The 18384-nt window shown below is 39.8% G+C and overlaps 1 protein-coding gene across 4 annotated transcripts in view; it reads right to left on the bottom strand.

Moving 5' to 3' along the window:
- Positions 1–1206: 1206 nt before the first annotated feature.
- Positions 1207–18384, bottom strand: part of prim2 (DNA primase subunit 2) — a 34439-nt gene continuing 17261 nt past the window's right edge. For all 4 annotated transcript variants that reach the window (XM_030441427.1, XM_030441430.1, XM_030441428.1 and 1 more), the window contains exons 8-14: positions 18152–18219; positions 16693–16765; positions 16198–16383; positions 8220–8346; positions 7920–8002; positions 4336–4404; positions 1207–2118 (exon numbers count right to left, since the gene is read on the bottom strand). In XM_030441427.1, the coding sequence (XP_030297287.1) occupies positions 1891–2118; positions 4336–4404; positions 7920–8002; positions 8220–8346; positions 16198–16383; positions 16693–16765; positions 18152–18219 (834 nt within the window). In that variant the 3' untranslated portion in view covers positions 1207–1890. The remainder of the gene's footprint in view (positions 2119–4335; positions 4405–7919; positions 8003–8219; positions 8347–16197; positions 16384–16692; positions 16766–18151; positions 18220–18384) is intronic.

The raw sequence follows: 18384 nt of genomic DNA, 5'->3' as shown, positions 1-18384 counted from the left end.
TTAATTGAGAAATTAATCAAAAGATGAACTTATCAACAATTAAAAATAATCTGCAGTAGCTTTACATCGCAGTTGATCATTTAATTGAATTTACTTTCTGTAACACTCCTATACCCGAAATGTGGCCCTCATTGTTCACTGCATTATTTGAGCTGAGATTCCACGTCTGTGGATGCAATGCAAATCAACTCAAGGATTTGATGTTTTGCGGCATTTACAGGCTCTAGATTGCCACACGCGCGCAAAGCAGCGAGAAAAAGCGACATGCATACAGATTCAGCCTGTACGTTGGCTTCCATACGGGGCTCATGAGGCAAACGCTGCGTTCGGGCCCGGGATTCAATTTCCTGCCCTTTCGGATAATGCACCGTCCCCGAGAACACCTCTCGCCCATGTAATGAGCACTGGAGGAAAACAAAACACAGGGCGAAGGCAGGCAAGTTCATGACTAATGATTGTAAATCCATTCTGAGGAGATAAACGCCGTCCTAGTCAACTGCCTGCCCACGGTCTAAGAAAGTGCCAGCTTTGTCAAACGGAGTCATGCTCAACCAAATATTAAACATCAAGGGTCTCTTGCTGACAGCAGCCGGGCTGCACACTGTTATCCAGTCGCCTTATTATACTGAATAAATCCTCTCTATGTCAAGCACCATGCCTGGATTTTAAGACCTAATTTAATTCTGGCAATGTGCAGCTCTGATGCAGGCCCGTGTGTTTGTGCTGCGACGATACAAGCGAAGACAGTGACGAACTGTGGTCTGAAAGTGTCAAAGTCTTGAAACAGAAAAGCCTGCAGAGCAAAGTTTTTAGTTTTTTTTTTTTAGATCCGACACCCTCAGGGCATATCAAATTTAATTCAAAATTAACAATGATTAAATTACAGAAGGAGGCTTTCATTCAATCATCCAATATTTCCTTTGGTCTCCTGGGAAATACATTTGTATTCATATAATTCAGGGCTGCCTGTACGGTGCATCTAATTGGATCTAAAGTTAGTAATCTTGTAAGAAGCGTACAGTAAGAGCGGAGATAAGAGCTCAAAGAACCAAGATTAGAGCCTGTGCCACAGTTGTGCACAAAGTTCCTGACTTCTCGACCATTTTTTATAAATTATTCAGAGAAGCGTGAGGAAATGTCTCCTGACCGTGTGTGCTCTGGATAAATTGTATTGTGCACTATGAGGCAATATTCCAAGGCGGCATAATACAACTGTGGAAATTGTTTATTTTCATCTATCCTCCTGCCACCATTCATCCACACTCCTGCCAGCAAATACAATGACATTGTTTCTGAGACAGCTGGGAAATGTTCTAGTCATCACCCCCAAAACCAAGTCCCTGCCAAAACACTGTGCACTGAGACTGGCTATAAGCAGCCGGAGTTCAGACCACGGTGGGAAAAAAAAAAAAAAGACAGAAAACAAGCTGCAAGGCTTCTTTTAAACACACGGGTGAAACAGAAAAATTAATGATGCCACATCCCCGACATGTGAACAAGTTATTTTAATGTTGAAAAATCTGCTTTGGTCCGATGTTTAGCTTTGAATTAAGTCCAATCAGCGTGATCCCACTGAGAATAACACTAACACATTATTGTGAAATTACTGATATGCAACTTTAATACTTAACATGTCAGATACAGATGACTCAGATCAGAATATGGTCCACGTATAGCTGCAACAATTAATTGATTAAGTATCAATTATAAATATCAACTATTTTATAGACCAAGCTAATCGATTAACCGAGAAAAAAAATGTGTCAGATTCATCAGCACTGAAAATAATTGGCAGCTGCAGCCTTAAACCACACCCCCATCCCCAAGTTCTCATAGAAAAGACAAACATTTATTTCTACACGTATAAAAGAAAAAAGCTCTTTCTTTCTTTCAAGCGTCTTGAAAGAATGAGTCCAGATCCTCCGTCATGTCGGCCAAACCCTGGGGGTCGTTTGTGGCAGCCTCTCGAGGCGCGTTGTTTCCTTTGGCGGCAGTGATTTCCTGCGGCCTCTGCGGAGCGTCCATCTCCCGCTTTATGTCCTTGCCTCCGCCCAAAACCCTCTGGCTCTCAATAAAGTACTGGTTGGGGTGATTGAGTGAGAAATTTGCGTCCTCGATCTGCTCAAAAACAAAGAGAAGACGCAGGAGAGGAAGGACGTGAGGTTAGCAGCGACCTGATTGAAACTCATCTGGGACGGTTGCCAATTCAAACAATTCACTTATTAACAACAATGACAGCAGGTTTTTTATGGCCTAATTAGCAAGCTAAGTTGCGAGCTAACTGTTCCATCAGTAAACGGATGAAATGCCCTTTCAGGAAATAAAATGCCAAAATCAATCAGGATGAGTAAAAACCTGTGAATCAATTAACAGACGAAGTTTGAGCTCTCCGTGTGACCTTTTTCCATCATCTATAAACAGTTAGGTAATTGTGATTGATGCTCGGAAAGCGTTTCATATCAAAGAAGCAAATGCTTTAACTTGCTGTGATGGATTTGTACACAGCATCATTGTCTTCCAAGTGCCAAATTAAGATCTCTAAGAGGACACTTCACTCTGCTATTTCTACCTGTTGAGCCCCTCCAGTGAAGAAAAACATCTTTTAAAAAAAGCCTGAAACACTTTATGGTTCCTATGCTTCCTGGAAACATATCATAATGTATCTGCAGGTGGCTGAACAATACCAACTGCATCTCCTGCTGCTGAGATTTCACACCTGCACTGACACACATCTTTCTGTTAGATCTTCGTTTTTATCAGCTGGCTGCTTCACAAGAATGTGAATTCAATGTGAATACGTTGTGTCGTGAAGACAATTCATTTTACACATGACTGGAGAAAACTTGTTTTTTCTTCCTTATTTGATTGTGTGTAATGACTGTAAACGAACACATGCAGCCCAGCATCTTTCCAGCAGATTAATTACATTAAAGTTAATAACCAGTGAGAACAAGTAGCTGAGGGATAAAACTAAATATTCCCCAGAGGAGGGTTAAAGTAATGGAAGGAAAAGTTTGACATTTCAGTAAAAGCTATTAGTTGCTAGGCCAAAACCTTGATGAGCAGACTGACATTATTTTTTCTGCACGTTAAGCTGGAGGCAGGAGTGGGATAGTCTTGTAAGCTAGCTCACCTTCCTTTAAAAGCACAACTTGGTGTCAAATCTGTCTTTTTTACATTTATGTTTGGCTAAGAACCAAACAAATGAGACACAATCTAGTAATTCAGAGGTGCTGGTACTGAAGGTGTCTGAACAACTCAACAGTAATGTATATTTCCACAGATCTTGTTGTGAGCAGTTTTATATTGGAACTATTTCCTTTCAACCAAACTGCACCTGACAGCTGTATCATCTGTACAGCGCGGGACATAAACATTAATGGTGTTTTCCTCGGCTGAGTTGTAACATAAGATAGCTTAGCCAGCTTGGTGAGTTAGCCTTTAGTCCAGGAGTGATTGCAAGCTTCGCTCTGCGCAGTGGTATGAAAAGAAAATATGTCCTACATGAAACTCCTCAAGACAAGGTCTGTAGATTATATAAGTAATGGGTCATGACTTCTGGAAAGAGACATTACTAAGAGATGAACCCAGTGTCATCTAGTTCCATTATAGACAAGAGAAGGCAGACATCTCTATTGAGGATATCTACAAAACTCACACCACAACAACCTAGATAGATAAATAACACTACAGTTACATCACCTCATGTCCAAAAACCAGTTTCTGTAATTACTACAGATTCAGCCACCTCGCTAAAAAACATAACGTTGTGTTGGTTTGTGTTTGGCTCATTATTTGGTGACCCTTGATAGTGTATCTGACAGACTGTTGATCAGAGTTGTAACTGCACCTGCATCCGATTTTCAAAATGATCACATTCGCTCATTCTGTTTTGTTCCAAGTGGTTTGGTTTTTGATATTGTTTTAATGCTTCTGAAAAACTGACGCCAAGTCAAAACGTTGAGTTTGAATTAACCTGATCAAACATCTGAACTGTGTGCCAGACTCAACTGGATGGCGTGCAGCGAATGTCACAAACAAATGTTCTGAGTTTAAAAAGTGTAGACCTTGAGTGTGACTGAAAGGGATGATGACTCAAGCATCCAAACTGAAACAGATTAAATTAAATAAGTATCCACAGGGGATAACATAGATCTGAATGCTATAATAAACTCATAAAAGTTAAGTGGTTATGACAGCCAGCTAATGATGGAGGTGTGACGGTTCTGGCTCTCTCCTGAGCCTTCATGCATGAGACGCAATACCAAAGCTGCTGCCTCTGACACAGGTAGCCAGCCCCAGTTACTCTCAGCTTCAAATTAAATCTGCACTTACATTGTGCGTCAGCTCAAAGTATTTCTGGCACGCCAGCTGATAGTGCATTCCTTTAACCAGCTCCAGGATCTGCAAACAAGAAAATGAGTATGAAGAAAGAGAACACCAGGACATACACCGACACACATGTACGGAGGATATTCTCAACATTTTGTGCAGTTGGAGCCTTGTTTTCAAAATTGTTCCAGTGGGCCTTCGGTCGACTACTTCCAAACATTTTTCATTAATCATAATAACAACAGTATCCTTCAAGAAATGTTTGAAAATGTAATAAAAACAGATCTTAGGCTTATTTATGAGGGCTAATTTAGATATTCATGCCCTCCGTCAACTCTTTGTAGAACAACGGTTGGCTACGATTACACCTTCAAATCTTCTGGTACATCTCCTACTTACTTTTCTCTCAGAAACTCTTTAAAGTTGAAAGTGAGGACATGATCAGATACTTTAAAGCCCGAGCTTTGGTTTTGGTCACATAACACCTCTCACATTCCTGTACTGAAACCACTGCAGTGTTAGCACGAGTGTATACTCAGGGTGACTGACCTGCTGAAAAATAAATTCAAGGTCTTCAGCAGTCGCTAAGAGAGAGACTGTGCTGTTGAATGTGCCTGTATTTGGCTCCTTCATTATTCCCCATATTCCTGAAGGCTGCCTCCAGCGTGATACTGCCACGAGCACGCTCAATGCCGGGGCTGCTATTAGATCAGTCATGAGCTGTTCTTAGTCTCTGCCAGATATTGCAGTTTTTATGATTTTGTTTAATGGTGTAGCAGGAATATTTGCAAAATGCTCACAAAAAATAATAATAAAAAGTAAACACAAGCTCTGCTGTGAGTTTTATTTCTATCTTCTCTCATGTAAATGGGGCGAATATCACACCTCCCATTTATGAGCTTCACCCTGGGAGGTTCTGTGGGGATTAGAGAAACGACGTGTCAAACATCTGCCAGTCACTTGAAAGTAATATTGCAGCCTCACCTATCTTTATTTTTCAAGTGGTTCACATATAACCCACTATAGAGGGATGATCTCGGACGTCATTCTGCAAATACACTCAAATCATTTGTCTCTCGTATGTGTACAGTTTGGGTGGCGTTGGTTTCTTTGTTGTTTTCTTTGGGGTCTTTTTTCCCTTTCAAAGTCTAAAATCCATATACGAATGCTCATTGTTACACCGGCCAACGTTGCTTTCAATACAAATATCTTGCAAAAGAAGACAAAAAGAAAACAAGTAGGGAAAAACATGATGATTATTATTATGATTATTTTGTGTCTACACATTGATTTCCATTACATTTTGGAAGGATGAATCCTAATCACTTGGGTGATCCTGACTTTGCATCACTTATCCTGTGAAACACAGGCATGATGTTGACGTTTGTGTTTTTGAGAGAAATATCACAAAAACTACTGCATTGAATTTCCCCTCAAATAATGACTTTGGTGATCAGCTAACTCTTCAATTGGTGCCTCCATTGGCTCAGAAGGACAGATGCAAGTACAGCCTCAGTAGATCATTAGTCTCATCAGGCTGTATTCAGTCTGTCAAACCAATGTGAGCAGCAAAGTGTCTCTCTGTTAACACGTTTATTCTTCTTAAGAAGTCAGTCACATGTTGGTGTCTTCCATCTGCCCTGCAGTGGCTCGTGCCAAGTCTTTCCTGCCACTGATTTGAACGTTTGTATTTTTTATCCTGTAACTCACGGCCTGCTTAGTCACACCATTTGCCAGTTTCTGAAATGGTTTATCAGATTCTTTTAAACCCGTAGACTCAATCAATTTATATCTGCTGAGTTTCATGAGATCAGGGGAGCAATGTTATTGGAGACACACAATAGAGATTTATTCGAAAATTACCTGCCTCTCATGGCCAATTCCAATAACATTATGGTTCCAGGTGCAGCAGTTTGACATCATTAATGCAACAACATGTACTGCAGTTATTTTTCTTTATAGTGTGTATTGGTGGATTATAAAGCTACTGTAAAAAAGGTACATACCACTAGGGCTGGGCAATATGGACTAATAGTCATATCCCGATATATTTAGGCTGAATATCGATATACGATATATATTCCGATATTTTTATGCAAAGTGAGAGCAAATGTTCAGTCAAAATCAAAGCCAAATATGACATGTGGGTGGGAATTTTGTCATTTTAGTCCATTTGGCCTTCACTTTTTTTTTTTTTTTTTTCAGGGGCACCAAGGCCACATGACAGGGCACAAAGGCCACTGAGTAAAATGTGTTGATTTACCTTTCAGACTGATATAACATCCTAATTTATAATAAGACATGGATTATGTATTAAAACATTTTTTAAATACTAATATCAAGTTAATGTTAAATTACAAAACAGTTTTGGTTAAGTAGAGTTAGGGAGAGGTGAGTTTTGTGACACCACACTGAATATTAGTGTTACTGAATATTTCTCCCTAATAGAAATTCCCCAAAATTATGGCAAAGCACATTTTTTCAAAAAAAAAAAAAAATTGTAGAATAACCAGCAGGAGTCCACTGATGTGTGGAGTGATTTTGGTGACACTACACTCTGAATAATAGTGAAGTTATTGAATATTTTTTGTAGTTTCTCTTTTCAGTATTGCACTTTGTAGACGGTCCCTGCGCCCTCGTCTCACAGCTGGCTGACCATACAGACCAGAGTTTATGTCCAGACGCTCGTTTTGATTAACATACGGTTGTAGCTCGTTGTCTACCTCACTACGGTAGGAAAGAGCCGTCAGTTGTGTTTTAACAAGGTTTCACTTATGAGTTATTGATCTGGGAAGTTGGAATCTGTGAATATATTTCCAACTTTACTGGACTAAATCCTACCACATAAGTCAGTTACGTATCATCGTTACGCTGCGCTCGCTCGCTGTGCTGTAAGTTTCGTTCTTCTGTTTTGAGACGCTGCTGCTGTTTGAGAGGCTTTCACGTGAGATCATCGTGATGATGAGACTTCACCTGCGCGAACCGCGGACTCACTGAAGTTACTGTGAGTGACTACTGTGCACTTAGGTGGCTGTAATTAAAGGCAAGCCCGCTAGGCTGTCCGGTGGCCGTACGATGATTTTTTTTCATGGGGCATCAAGGCCGAAGTGCGGGGCAACAATAGTTTGTTGAAGAGTGCCGGAGTGTCTGTTCCAGCCCCTGCCCTCTCTGTGCATGAAGGAGGAGGGGCGGGGGGAGCAGTGCAGAGAGCTCCAGGTCAGCGGTTTGCCCGGAGCAAGGATCACAGCGCAAATTTGAACTATATCGATGTATGCGATATGGTCTAATTCCATATCACATTTCAAAAATATATCGATATAAATTTTATATCGATATATCACCCAGCCCTACATACCACTACTGCTGAAGTGTGTAGATGATGCACTTGTCAGGTCAAAAAAGCCATTATGGCTTTGTATTGACAGATGAATTTATCTGAAATAATGTTCTTTTCTATGGTGGCCAATAAAATACAATTTTCCACTGTCAATTGTGCATACCTACATAATGTAATGCAGCCGATGTTAAAAGCACATAATGGTGGTTGGATGGCTGTCTAACCATTTGAGAGACCTGACGGCACCCACCTGACTGATTCCACTGGGAGACACCTTGTAGAACTGAAGTTTTTGCTTCAGCAGCTCTGGGTCACTGTGTCGAAATGGACATCCTACAAACATAAAATGAAAATGAATTAAAATAAATGGTTATATAAATAAACAATTAAGATGGCGTACTGCAACTCGGCATGTGAAAAAGATTTTGATAACGCCCACAGTCAGTTGTATCGCTATTTCCATCCAAGCGCTTCGAGTTAAAAGCCCGATAATGACAGCCGAGTGGCTTATCACATGGTTAATGGCTTCTTCCAACAGCCGTTGACTCACCGTGATGGTCGCCTTGGCTGGGTGCGTTTGATAAAATCACCTTCATGCAACTGTAGGGGGTGTAGTCTGCTCGCTTGCCTTCTTTGCCAAACATGTGGCGGATGCCGTAGGCATATGCTTTGTCAAACTACAGAGAGGGAGAGAGAAGAGGGCAGGGAGGAAGAGAAGGCATTAGTGAGGATGAGAGTGTAAGAGGGACAAGGTTGGGGTGAAAAGAGACATTGTCATACATCATGTCAGTTTTGACAGGGTGTTTTCCTCAATGAAATATAGAGCTATTAGAGAGAACCTGCTGTAGAGGTGTCGCCACACTCGAGATAGCTGAATTATGGATTCTGTGATATGGCCATCTTTCTCTCATCGCTTCTCCTGAGGAGCATTTTGATACAATATGAAGAGTATATCTAAATAAACCACCTACCTTTCTCAACTGAAAATGTAGCACTTCGATATTTATGGCTTACTGATAAAGTTAATTACCACCTCTTGCTTAAATGTGTTTTCCTTTTCTGCAGAGGAAGTACCTTTTATTAAAAGGAACATTCTGTAACTTTTTGACCTTAAGATATCAGCTTCAAAATCATGTTGATGGTACAGTACGTTGTAACAGAGTGAATGTTGTCTCTGTCTCAGTGCAGAAACAAGTGATAGGGAGGCAGAGTGGCTATGTAACTTCAGTGAGAGGGTAGGATCACAGCGTTATGTACATCTTTACTTCAAGATACAAGTTTTAAACGCATAGCATCGTTATGATGTAATGAGTTTTGTCTGTAGTTGGCACCTACATTACATCTGACAAACTGTTACAGATCAGCTGACATTTGTGTTCACGACAGTGGTGTTGCACTCAAAAACTTTGGGAGGCGCCAAATTGCACTAAATGCCAATTTCTACAAAATGCTGCTTTTAAGATCCCCTCCAGGCATGTTTTAAGATCTATATAAAATACTGTCATTTGACTTCTAATCTGTTCCATACGGTTTTCTCACAAAAAAAGTAATTTATGTTGTCAAAATCCTCCAGAAAGTTTAACCACTTACTATATCCTACTTTATTGTATAAGTCATGGTGAAGCGCAAACATTCAATGGCAGGAATAAGAAGAAAAATGTGGTTTTACAATATTGTTATGGGTATCAACATTTTCTGCCATTTTATAGATTAAGACAATGAGATTGGCTGATGACAAAAATAATCATTGCCTGTATAAGATCTGTTTTGTATGAGCTGAATAAACAAAGATCCCACCTATTAACATTTGGATTTGGATGCACTTTCTCTGTAATTTCTTTTCTCCATATCCAGCACAGCTCTCAGTTATTAGTGACGAAAGAGGCTGCATTCACAGTCGGACAGAACTGGACCTTGCCTAATCTTGTAATATGTATGTATGACCACGTTGCAGGAGGGTTTGATTTCAATCAAACTATGTGGGTCACTGATTTGATATCTTGGGGAAATCTTTATATGATCTCCCAAAAAGCAGAACATCAAAGTCAAGGACACGAGTGAACCGTAATAAACTTTAAAGTGCCAGACTTCTGCAAGCCACCACACAATCTTCTGTCCAGGTTTATCCAAACCTAAAAACTCTTAATAGTTTTTGATGGGGGTCAATCTACACAGTCTTCACAGTGAACCCGTTTTATGTGTACAATGTTTATGTGCAACCATAAAAAATGAATTACAGGTACCCTGCCTCTAAAAATCAAACGGTAAAATCCACAGAGTGCTTCAACAGTGGCAGAACACAATCACAATGACTGCAGCCATCATAACACATTAATGTTGCAATAAAACCCTTGAACTTGCTAATGTGACAAGCTGCAGTGGCAATTTAAAAATCCATAAAAATCTTCTTTGAGTACAATAAATCAAATATTAATTATGTAGATCTTCTAAGAATTCAAGAAGCCACTTCCTGATTTAAGACCCCCCTACTCTATTAAAACGAATCTTGGAACTCCACTGGCACTGAAGTGTGTTTAATATGTATTATGTGAAATAATTAGGAAATAAAAAAAAAAAGTCCTATGTGGTCTGAAAAAAGTGATACAAAGACTTTGGGAATGATGATATTAAACTTTCACTTCTTCTAAGTGAGACTGAGGTGGTTTGACTTCTTTTTTCTTATGAATGATGTGATTAAAGATATCACTTCATAAACCCAACAGATTATACACTGGCCCTTTTCTTCAACACAGATCTGGCAGTATTCAGATTCCTCTCAGCAATCAAATGTTGCCCCAATTTTACTCTTTATGGAATGAAACGCCTATAAATATGATATTTTCAGTGTTTCTTCTAATCACCTACTGCGTTCCTACACTTCAACCTACACTTCAGATAATCCTGGATATATGCTAACACAGCTGACCTCCAAAAATTCGGAAAATCTGAGTCTACACAGCAGCACAATAGCTGCATTAAAAGAGCAGAGCCACAGCTCTTCTAGTGCACATCTTGGCTCGTGGGGCTACATCACTGTAACATCCCCCCACACTCTAGGACACATTCACAAAAACCTGCGGCGATGGAGACAGAGAAATAGGACACAATCAAAGGGATTACGTATGGGTGTGTGCGTGCATGTGTGTAAACTTGGCACGGCTTCTTAGGCTCAGTCCATAGTGACTGATATGCCTGTAGCTCCAATTCCTCTTGTATGTAATACCATTAAAATAGTTCCCTTTATAATCTCCACTACAGGGCTTTTCAGAGCCAATAAACAATGAAAGGTGAGGGACTATAAAACACTGAAAGTGCACACGAGTAAAGAAGTTTGGTGTTGCACAGAAGAAAGGACCACTTTTTAAAAGGTCATTTACATACAATGCACAAGGAGAATTTTAAACTAAAAGGCAATTGAGACAAATTAGAACCGCAAAAGACCTTCAAGCTGCGACAAGGTTACCGCAAAACCTAATGTCACAGCCAGTAAAAGAGTTAAACCTCACTGGAAATGAATCAAACTTTTTTGGGGGGGATGTATTAGTTACATGTGTTGTCATGTTATTACAAAAAAAGGAGAAGCACAGGTGTACTGGTAATTAATAAAATGAATGTGGCCCTTTTTGGCTTGGATATATGTGTGCAGTACTATGACAAGTCAAAAAGTCTGCTGTGAAAATGATTAGTGCCTGACCAAAACTAGATTTTTGGTCAGAGAAGTCTGATAGCACTTTTTTTTTTTTTTTAACAGATAAACACCTTTGATAAGCATCCATTTTTCACCTGCTTTAGCACGTCTGTGCTCACAGGTGCGAAAAAAGTGATATGGCGACACAGTTTCTAACTTCCCTCAAACACATCTTTGGTATTTCTGTACTGCAAGGTCTCATTACTGATCAGCCATCACATACAACTATGGAATACATAATGGGTGACCATCAGCTATGTGTCCACCTGCTTCTACTGTGCATTTCTCAGTGAAAGCGAATGCCTCCATATTCAGCGAAATTCTCTAGTTCTTTCCTTTTCAAGTCATTTATGTAAGATAACGATGGATTGGCATTATCCCTTTTTATTTGGCTCAAGTTGTTAGAATGGTTGCACCTCATCACAGAAGATAAGATAGATTGTTTTAATTGTAGGAGTCCCTGTGGAACTCAAAAGAATGATCACGCTATCTAGTTGAATGTTGTCTTGTACTTTATGGACTTTCTAAAAAGGAAGAAAAGAGCAAAAATCCACAAGGGCAAAACAGTCCCTCATGAATCCCTTAGCGAAAAAAAAAAAAAAAAAAAAACTTTGTACAAGGTAACAGAGGAGGAGCAGGGGCCAACTTTCATTTGTATTGAAAATACCGGTCGTGAAAAAAACAACACGGTGTACATTTGTAACCAAACTTTTGAGAGCAGTTTATAAAGTGTTGTCTAATGAATCTCTTCCGCTTTTGGAAAAGATCCCAGAGGAAACCAAACCTATAAAGTGAAAAATGGTATCAGTTAGAGGAAATTAATTAACCTGAAGTTAACGTCTGCAAAAACAAGCAGTTCAAAACAGGTCCTACCCCAAGGCAACACAAAAACACCAAGATGTGGTACAAACAGGCACTTCAGCAAATGAATAGGCTAACTTCGTGGCAAGAAAAATGGATAGATCAAGTCGATTTCATCAATTTTCCCTCTCCCTCTAGTCTAATATTACACTGCCTCTTCCTCCAGGCCTTCCTTTCGGCATCGCTGCCTCCCATCTTTTTCTCTGTGCCTGTCGCATACTAATGAGCAGGCTTTTGTGCAGCTTGCCACAAAGTGCAGTCGTTGACTTAACACATACATCATTGTGAGAGCTGCGATCTGGTCAGCACCATCCTGCTGCGGAACAAGTGTCGTACTTTGTGCACATCCCATCACGCCCTCTCTCGGAGCTTGTAGATGGGAACTAAGCCACCTCAGAAATGGAGTCCCAAACAGTCTCTTACTGAGGGCAAATAACAGACACAAGTCAGGATTCTGCTTTATTAGTCAAAACACTTGCTTTAAACACGTGGAATGTAATGGGGGTCTTTCAATTAAAACAAAAGCCTGGGATCACGGAGTTATTGTCTTCATGATGAAACAACCACCATTGCTGATGATTATCTATCTACATGACTCTGGCAGAAATGTTCACGGACGATGGATTAGAATTGTGTTCACGTTATGTTCATGTTATGTTCACAGGAGTCCTTTCTCACTCTCTGACTCTCCTCCAGAAGTTACAGGGACAGGCAACCCAATGAAATACATCATTACCTTGAATAAAAATTTAAGTAAACGCCTCAGCAAAATATGACGCTATGCGTGTTTTGATTTTTTTTTTAGACATCTCGTGCATTGCATCTCATGTTATGCAATGCTCATTGTAATCAACAGTTAAACCAGCAGGACACTAATGTTTACAACAATGCAAATATTCAATGGGCTGCCCTTGTAAATTTATGAAAAACTGTTAAATACTTTGGATATAATTTAGCTTTTTTTCATGGCTTTCATGCTTTAATTTCTCTTGATGACCAATAAAGCGCAACTGGTTTGAATTAGCTCAACTGATGTAATTAATAACATTAGGCTTGCCAAAGTGCTGAAAGCAGTCCACTCTTAAAAATGATGGACTCACTATGGACTGTTTAAAAAACAAATAATCCACTTCTACATAGCAGACTCAGACATAGTCTTTAATTTCACACCTTTCTTTGTTTTCAAAACCTGGAGACTAAATCACCCACAATGCATCTAAGCCACTTATTGACATAACTGGAGGCAGTTTGCCAGATTACATCCAAATTCCCCAGGAGCCACAAGTCATTATACTTCTTTTTCCACATACAGTATGTAGCAGTACTTCCCAAGACCTGTAAACACACTTCAATGTGTAAAATTGGTGGAGTTACACTTTAAGTGTTAATACCAAACCCCTGACTATGTTTCTATTCACCTAGGGCTTTTCTTCACCTTTCGTTGTTCTTTTTCACACAGAAAATAGGAGTGAAAAACCTTACGAGTTACTGATTTTCAAACAGCTAAGAACAGGAGGGACGCTGCGTATATCTTTGAGCCTCACGGTCGGAATCCCTTGAAGTGTCTACCCATTACTACTGAAACTGGGGCCCCAGCAGGAAACAGACGCTCAGCATATTCCAACAACATGCCTGGACACTTTGTGTGGCTGATGCAATACATGTCCGCGGACTGGAAAGAGTGCAGACTACCTGGGGTGCCAAGCAGGCAAGATGATCTACTACAACAAATCATTATTCAAAAGACAACATGGCTCGGGGATCAAGGCCAACACCACATGCACTACTGTGCCAGGTTGGTGCACTTCAGCTCAGCAAAGATAAATAAAGAATTTCTTGGCATTCACCTTGCACCCTGTTAACACTGCATTGTCTGATGAGCATTAAAAAATAAAAATAAAAAACATCTTTGTTGCTTGTTCATCTGTCCAGCTTGAATCACAATAAGTGCAATAAACAGTATACATACATATGAGTAATTTACAGCACATGCAAGTGGTTTGTCAGTTCCCTAGGTCATATGTGTGGTAAAGGCTTGAAAAGCGGTGCATTTTTAAATATAAATGCTTTATCATAATGTAATAATTCTCAATGATGTATCAGGTGTAAGTCCTGGTTAAGATAGGAGGGTGTCTGGCTACAGCACCAGACAGTGGATATTGATCTCAGTGGTGATGGAGAGGGATGGTCATTGGTCTTTTTGCTAACTAGGGGGACGGCTTTCCTCCTGGCTCTCATCATTATTTCTATAAAATGGCAACCTCAAGATAAGACCATGGAGCTGAATAAAAGTGATCAAAACTTCATATTCATGTTCATACATACTTAAAAGTGTATCTTTTAGGTGTCATGATATCTTCAGAGTTAATTCCCAAGTGGGTACTCTGAGACTGGAGCATAAAAAAGTACTCAAAAGGCCAGCCAAGGCCGGGCACTCAGGGAAGTTCTAACAGCTTTTAGTGTGTACAGCGAAGTCATATCTGTCAAAGTTCAATCCAAGCAATTATCCGTCCAACAGGCAGTTATTCTCTTTATAGTCAATATGGAAATGCATTAACATTTATAAGGCCAGACTTTTGAACCATGTACTGAAGCCGATCAAAGTCAGATACACTGTGTAACAACAAATCTGCAGCTGTCTAAGGACCTAATTAAGGAAATAAAACCCTAATGCTGTAGCAGTTGATGTCAGAATACAAACAACGAAATCGTGTGAGAACTGTTAAATCAATGTTGGTGTAGTTCAGGCTTGTTTAAAAAAAAACAAAAAAACAACACACATTAAAACAAGAATGCACAACATAATGAATTCATGCTGAACAGCACAGTAGGATATTCTGTCTGTTCTGTTCAAACTTTTCCATCATGTGGAGTCATACGTCACTATTCTCACTAAAAGCGGTGGTTTTCTTCACGGAGAACAACATCAGTGTCTTTACTATGTCTTGGTCTTCTATTGAGAGCCACAATAACTGAACTCACGACCACTTTAGTCTTCATTAGACTTCACAACACTGCGCGCAAATAATGATGCCAGTGAACTCTCCTTCAATCAATACAGTTTTGATGGGGTCACTCTATCGCCAATGAAATGTCAAAACCCATTTAAGTGTTGAACAGCACTCTGGAGAGGGAGAGGCTGCTGTCCTATAGTACATCAAGCTGGTGATCAAGGATAAACTTGCGAAAAAGAATATTAAGAAAAAATGACTTTGGGCATTTCATCAGGTCAGCATGTACAAGCCTTTGAAAATGAAGTGAATTTTTATTATTTAGAATATAATGTTAAATAAATAAAAGTTAAATAGATAAAGTTAAGTGTATAATCAACATTTTTAATATGGACAGGTTTATCACATAATTGTCAAGTCTTACTTTGTCTAACATGTAGTTAATTTTGTTTACATAAAGGCTGATTAAAATGCTTGGAATTGTCTGCTGTTGCCATGGTAATCAACATCCAAAATCAGTATTGGAAGGGAGGTGACGTTGCAATGACTTAATGGAAGAGAGCCAAAAGAGAGAGTGAAATGAAGCTCCTCTGTAGCATTTAACTGGTCTCAAAACCCACACATGAAAACCAGTGAGGGAGCATTTCACGGGGCTGTGACGAGTGCAGTCCTCAACGCTCGCAGCTGCTCAACAATCGCTTGTTTGTTAAGTTCACTTTTGAGACTTTGGAGATGGGGACAGTGGCTGACGTCTCCCCTCCTGCCCACATCTCTCATTTGACTCAGAATAACAATAGCAAGGTACACAAGTAGGTACTGACTGGTTTGATAGCCTGAGTTGTGTGAACCCTTCCATGTCTCCTTGTGACAATATATTCCATAAATCCCTCCCCTTAGGTTAAACATCAACATTTAACAGGAAACTGAGAGATAACTGCATTTATTCCCTTGTTGGTTTAAAGAATCCAGGACGGGTTTTTTGGAAATGTATCTCAAAATAAATAAGGCATTTATGTTGTCAACACTACCTTGTCTGCATCCACTTTGCCTCTTATGAACTCGGACCTCCAGAACTGCAAAGCTTGCTCCAGAGAGAGGCCGATGCCTTTGAGGAAGAGGCCGTACTGCATGCGACCGCCGTGACGGAGGTGGTGGTTCTCTCTGAGGCTCTGGTGGAGTTGCCTCATACAGAGCGGGAATGACTTTCCTGAAAGCTGGAGGCAGACGACAACTGATGACTAACATGCAAAAGGACGACAGTAAGATGAACCTGCTAATATCCGTTCTTATTTTCATCAAATGTTTCTTCTTGTTTCCAGTCTTATTACTTTTCTGTGGGGCCCATGTTAAACACAATGTGATCTTTAAATGGCATTAAACACAATTTCTATTCATTCCAAGCTCTACCACCTGAATTAAGGCACAAACTACAGTTTTTTCCATTTCATATAATTCATACCCAACAAAAATGGCACCTTGAACTTGACATTTCAAGTATAATTTAAGTGGTCAAAACAACTTACTGAATCAATTTGTTCCAGGGAGATTTTCCCGACATTCTTCTGGATGCTGTAATCCTGCCCAACATAGGCATGACTGAAATAAGATAAAATACATATGTACATATATTAAAAAAACAGAACAGGACTGTGACAAATAAGACTGAATTTCTTTAGTAATAATAATAAAAGAATTATAGAAGCAATCAGGGCTGCCGTGAAAAATGATTATGTTTCGAAAGACATTTCTCCTCAATCTAATAAGGTCTTCTTGAAGGTGAAGAGCAGACACAAAAACTGGACATAATGTTAAAAAACAAAATATAATGCATCCCTTGTGATCTCCCGCCAAACAAACTCTAATCAGCTAAGCTGCTATCAGTAGATTTTTAAGACGATGACTTTGGCAACCCCTTGAGTCCCACATTGTGTTCGTCGTTACCATAGAGCTTAGTGGCCTGCCCACTAATCTCAACAACCTGCCCACTAATCCCCATCAACAATCAGGCAACATGACTTCTTCCACCCCTATACTCATGTTCTTACTTTTATCTCAAATAAGATAAACACCCTCAGTGTGTTCTGAGCCGCTCTGCTTTTCTACTGAAGCTGAAAGTACGTCTGCTGCTTTTGAGTCACTAGACAATGCAAACTCATGCTGATTTACACCAACTTTCCATGGTGAACATGTTTTTTTTATGTTTAAGGCACTGGGTGATCAAACCCACTGGCTATTGTCAGTCTTCTCTTCTCGTTTTGGTGTAGAAAAGTCAATTTTGAACATTTTGACATTTGAACCACAATACTTGACATTATAATTGATGTAACCAGTTTGGAAGACGAGGATGTACATCAATTCATATGTTTTAAAAAGGCTAATAAAGCAGTAAATCAACGTCAGATTTTACAGACTGTTTGCCAGCACGCAACCAAAGCCCGCTAAAACATAAAATGGTCAATACTACTCAGACTACAAACGGAAACCAGAATGCTTCCGAAACATTGCATGTCGGGGCAAACCAAAACCTTTTTCACATCAAGATAAGCAACAGCTTTTAATGCACCCTTACTGTTATTGACAAAACTTGTATCACGGACTGTGATCGGACAACAAGGTATCCAAAACATTTGGAATTTGGCTTACGGAGGGTGTATGCGGTGTATATGAATTATGTTACTTTTTCTGCGGGAGAGAAATGTGACTTCCACCACTCAATAACTAATGTTTCCCACCAGAACTGTCATACAATACAGAACAATTAGGAGAACTAATTATTCCCAGATTTAGGTACCAATAGCAATAGAAGGTTCTGGACACATGGAGCCAGTCACCACGAGGTCATTCAACATCTGGGCAGGGACAGATTGGGTTCACCGAGACTAGCAACAATCGTCCAATCTTTGGCACCTCAGCTCAATTCTGCTAAATCTGAGTCTGAGTCCTGGCAAAGCAGGGGGCGAAGTTATTAATCTCTCTGCTTACCTGAGGTGGTTAAGGAGCGGTTGGAGCCGTTCATCAGAATGCACTGCTGGTAACGAGCGGGCTGTCAGCTGCAGAAGAGATGGACATCCCATGAGTAATGATAAATAGTGCCGGTCAAAGGACTACAACAGCCTGAGATTGCAGATTAGTTGAAACAAAGCTCAAGGACTACACAGAACAATAATCAAGTTAGTTCATTTATAGATTAAGTACTTTAAACAAAAGGAAGTAAA

The sequence above is a fragment of the Sparus aurata genome, chromosome 15 (genome assembly GCF_900880675.1).
Source record: "Sparus aurata chromosome 15, fSpaAur1.1, whole genome shotgun sequence".
Classification (NCBI taxonomy): Eukaryota; Metazoa; Chordata; class Actinopteri; order Spariformes; family Sparidae; genus Sparus; species Sparus aurata.
The sequence above is the reverse complement of the archived record's forward strand: the minus strand, read 5'-3'. Positions and strand labels throughout refer to the sequence as shown.